Source organism: Saccopteryx leptura, chromosome 4, assembly GCF_036850995.1.
Source record: "Saccopteryx leptura isolate mSacLep1 chromosome 4, mSacLep1_pri_phased_curated, whole genome shotgun sequence".
Taxonomy (NCBI): Eukaryota; Metazoa; Chordata; class Mammalia; order Chiroptera; family Emballonuridae; genus Saccopteryx; species Saccopteryx leptura.
In genome coordinates, this window is record NC_089506.1 from 218,865,700 (window position 1) to 218,870,355 (window position 4,656).

The following is a 4,656-nucleotide window of genomic DNA, read 5'->3' on the forward strand; positions in this document are numbered from 1 at the left end:
GACTCAGCCCAGAGCAGCTGGAATGACGGGACTTTCCAGGGTGATGGGACAGGTTTACAGGTTTCAGTTTCCGGGGGTGGGTGGATCAGTGAGCCACACTGTTCACACAAGCAGAGGGAACGTGGTAAGGCAGGAAGCTCCAGATGTTAGCATCTGTGTCCCGTGGACTGGAGCAAGCCCAAGCACAGAGTCTCGCCGTGAAGACAGACTGCCTGGTTTTGAGTCTGAGCTCTGGCTGTGGTAGATCTCTGGTCGCTCTGTGGTCTTGGGTTCTGTGACCTCACTGTGCCTCGCCTTGTGCACCTCTAAATGGGGACAATAATGGCACCTACATAATAGTGCATGGGGAGAATTAAAAGAGTTAATAGTAAGTGCTGTGATACATGTTGGCAATTTTTGGTTGGACCACAGAGACTAGGAATTATTTTCTTCTTAAAATAAAAGGCAGTCTTGATTAGTTTTACTTAGGTAAAACTAGTATGTATTCACTTTAGACAACTTGGAAAATACAACTAGACCAATATAAGAAGAAGAAGAAAAAATTAACTTATACTCTGTCTCGGTGCTGAGATAAACACTGTTAATATTTTAGAAGTGTAGCCATTTGGGAACTTCTCTTACAAGTATACTTTCCCGTAACGGGGTTCCCTCACCACATGCTGTGGTGGGACCTCACATCGGTGGCCCCCGATGCATCGTGCTCTCTCTATTTACACCCGTGTGCCGTCTTCTCCCTTGCATCTGGGCTGGTCCTGCGACTCTCTTTGACCGGTGGAATGTGGCCATTTGATCCTGGGGTGAGGAATTTCGGCAGCTTCCACATTAGCTTTTCAGGAGCTCAGAGCAGCTTTGGGAAGGTCCCCAATGCTGCCGGCAGGGTCACATGGGGAACGAAAGCTCTTAGAGTCCGTGGAGAGAAAAGATCAGTCTGTCTGGCCTCCTACCTGCCCTGCCCTGAGAACGCACCCAACGCAAGAGACCACCAGCAAGACCGGCGGAAGAGCCGCCCAACTGAGCCCAGCCTGGGTTGAAGATGTGCAAAATGCTTCAACATTGCAACAAAAATTGTTATTCCTTTAAGCCGTTACATTTGGGGCGGTTTGTTACATAGTAACAGATAACTAATAATCATAATCTTTTACCATTTTATAAACCGGCAATTGTTGGTTTCACATGAGATCATATTTCTATGTGACTAAGTTGTGGTTAAAAGGGAGTTCAGTAGAAGTGCCTCAGTTTCAGGTAAACATTTCCAAAGCACTTCTGAATTAGCTACAATATGTCCTTGCATGGGCATGTCAGGATTTAGCCAGTCACTTAAGGTTGGGCATTTACGCTGTTTCCCATTCTTTTGCTTCTGTGGAGCAAACGTTCTCACTTCCACTGTTCAGAGGAGGAAACGGAGCGGGGCTGAAAGAGACCAAGCCACTCACTTGCTCCCGGTCATGCAGAAGAGCGGAGGGCGGGCACCAACCTCGTGGTGGTGCTCACTCCCGGGGCCACGCTCACTCCTGCACCCGCTCGGGCACCCGGCAAAACGGCTACCCGCGGCTCCTGTCTGCGTTGCGGTCTACCTGTTTCCCTGGAGACCAGAGTTCTCACGGGCAGAGAAAGATTCTTGACATGCTGATGCTTTCTTTGTAAAGGAGGGAACATTCTCAGCCTGTCAACTCTGTTGCTTCAGCCTTCCCTGTCAAGTGAGCGTCATCTTCACGCCGGTGAGAGTGTCTCCTCGCAGGCGGGGCTGGGGGCAGAGGTGGGAGAGGCCGTATGGCGGACTGAGCTCGGCTGGACGGCGGCCTCGGCATTGGCGGTCTGGACGCTTCCCGCTGGACGACCACAGGCAGGTTACCTAGCTCTCTGACCCTCAGTTTCTGCCTCTGACACAGGGGTGTTTATTCCCCGCCCCGCCCCCGCTCTCTGCCATCCTCTTCGGGACGGAAGGAGATACTGTATGGAAAGGAGCCGGACCCTAGTGCTCAGGAAGCGGTGTTTATCAGGGCCGGCCTGGGATGAGCTGGCGAACCCCGAAGGGAGGTGACAGGGACTTTCCATCTTCCTGGCCTGGGGAACGGACGGCCCTGGGAACGGAACCACATCTGGACCTGAAAACGGAACTCCTTTTTTATATCATTTCCGCCCCGTCGTCGTCTCAGGGGTGAAATCCTGCTGGCGTCCGTCCCAGGAGGGAGCAGGGGGGCCCTGTCCTCCGTCCTCCGTCCTCCATCCTCGGGGGTGGTGGCCCTGTGGCCCCAGACGAGGCCCCGCCCTCCGTCCTCCACCCTCGGGGGTGGTGGCCCTGTGGCCCCAGACGAGGCCCCGCCCTCCAGTCCTCTGTCCTCTGTCCTCCATCCTCGGGGGTGGTGGCCCTGTGGCCCCAGACGAGGCCTCGCCCTCCGTCCTCCGTCCTCGGGGGTGGTGGCCCTGTGGCCTCAGACGAGGCCCCGCCCTCCATCCTCTGTCCTCCATCCTCGGGGGTGGTGGCCCTGTGGCCCCAGACGAGGCTCCGCCCTCCATCCTCTGTCGTCCGTCCTCCGTCCTCGGGGGTGGTGGCCCTGTGGCCCCAGACGAGGCCCCGCCCTCTGTCCTCCGTCCTCGGGGGTGGTGGCCCTGTGGCCCCAGACGAGGCCCCGCCCTCCGTCCTCCGTCCTCGGGGGTGGTGGCCCTGTGGCCCCAGACGAGGCCCCGCCCTCCGTCCTCCGTCCTCCGTCCTCGGGGGTGGTGGCCCTGTGGCCCCAGACGAGGCCCCGCCCTCCGTCCTCCGTCCTCCGTCCTCGGGGGTGGTGGCCCTGTGGCCCCAGACGAGGCCCCGCCCTCCATCCTCTGTCCTCCGTCCTCCATCCCCGGGGGTGGTGGCCCTGTGGCCCCAGACGAGGCCCCGCCCTCCATCCTCTGTCGTCCGTCCTCCGTCCTCGGGGGTGGTGGCCCTGTGGCCCCAGACGAGGCCCCGCCCTCCAGTCCTCCGTCCTCCGTCCTCGGGGGTGGTGGCCCTGTGGCCCCAGACGAGGCCCCGCCCTCCAGTCCTCCATCCTCCGTCCTTGGGGGTGGTGGCCCTGTGGCCCCAGACGAGGCCCCACCCTCCGTCCTCCGTCCTCCGTCCTCGGGGGTGGTGGCCCTGTGGCCCCAGACGAGGCCCCGCCCTCCGTCCTCCATCCTCCGTCCTCGGGGGTGGTGGCCCTGTGGCCCCAGACGAGGCCCCGCCCTCCGTCCTCCGTCCTCCGTCCTCCGTCCTCGGGGGTGGTGGCCCTGTGGCCCCAGACGAGGCCCCGCCCTCCGTCCTCCATCCTCCGTCCTCGGGGGTGGTGGCCCTGTGGCCCCAGACGAGGCCCCGCCCTCCATCCTCTGTCCTCCATCCTCAGGGGTGGTGGCCCTGTGGCCCCAGACGAGGCCCCACCCTCCATCCTCTGTCCTCCATCCTCGGGGGTGGTGGCCCTGTGGCCCCAGATGAGGCCCCGCCCTCCATCCTCTGTCCTCCATCCTCGGGGGTGGTGGCCCTGTGGCCCCAGACGAGGCTCCACCCTCCGTCCTCTGTCCTCCGTCCTTGGGGGTGGTGGCCCTGTGGCTCCAGACGAGGCCCCGCCCTCTGTCCTCCGTCCTCGGGGGTGGTGGCCCTGTGGCCCCAGACGAGGCCCTGCCCCTGGCTCTTGTCCAGTCTCCTCTGTCACCCACTTCTCCTTCAGAGGACATCATCGCCTCAGCCAGTGTCCGGCCACCAGGAGTCATTCCCTCTTTGTCCCCGTTGGTCCAGTGTCCTACTTCTGTGCTTTCTGAAACAAATTGAGGCCATTTCGATAACTTCTCATTTCGTAGCTTTCTTTCTGAATCTTTCCTGACAATTTCCGTGGCGTGGGGCTTAATAATAATTAAGTAGGTGCCGATTAGAAGGTGGTCGTAACTGAGTCTTCCAAGCGTTACTGAGAATATCACCATTCTTCTTTTCTTCCTTCTTCCTCTGGCTTTTACTCTTTCCCTCCTCTTTTCACTTTCCCTCCTTCCTTCTTGCTTCCTTTCTTCAAACACGCGTGAGGTGTTTTCTATGTGCAAATCCTATGCTGGAGGTGGGGGGATGGGATGCAGATTTACATTGAAGGGGCAGTGTCTGCCCTTCAGTGACCCTTAGCTTCACAGAGGGGAAAACACGTGACAACGAGCGTGTTATCTGTTGCCGCAGACACGCTGGGCTAGAGCACCAGGCCACCGCACGTGTGTGTTCCCGTGCTTGCAGGCCGGTGAGCCTGGGTTCAGCTGCTCAGCCACGCTTCAGGGCGCCCATTGACCGTGTTGGGCTCTGGGCTGAGGGCTTGATTCAAGCCTGTCCCCTGTATTTATTTTGGAGCCAGTCTGAAGGGTCAGCACGTATCCGGCATCCTCTTCCCTTCTGCTTGAGACTTGTTTAGAGGTTTTAGCAGGGGAGCGCAGCTACTCGTATACCCTTGACCGAAGAACGGTCCTCTCCTCTAGTGGGGAAGGTTGTCCTCTTTGACCAAGCACGCAGCTTCAGAAGGGATGCACATGGAGCGGTGAGGGAGGAAGGGGACACCCGCCTAGCCAGCCAGATCAGCCGAATCACCCTGGCAATCAATGGGGTAACAGATGTCGCAGCCAGATCGCCCTCACATCCTTCCCTTCTGCTTGAATTGTGCCCACTAACATTCT

General features: G+C 59.0%; 1 protein-coding gene across 1 annotated transcript; it reads right to left on the minus strand.

The window, feature by feature from the left end:
* Positions 1 to 2,130: 2,130 nt before the first annotated feature.
* Positions 2,131 to 3,339, minus strand: LOC136404357 (basic salivary proline-rich protein 2-like). The gene has a single exon (XM_066383675.1). The coding sequence runs from the start codon at positions 3,337 to 3,339 to the stop codon at positions 2,131 to 2,133; it is 1,209 nt and encodes a 402-aa protein (XP_066239772.1).
* Between the last annotated feature and the right edge of the window lie 1,317 nt (positions 3,340 to 4,656).

What these genes read in the sequence shown, in the direction of transcription:
- LOC136404357 (XM_066383675.1), bottom strand. Translation starts at nt 3,339, where the DNA reads ATGGAGGGCGGGGCCTCGTCTGGGGCCACAGGGCCACCACCCCCGAGG.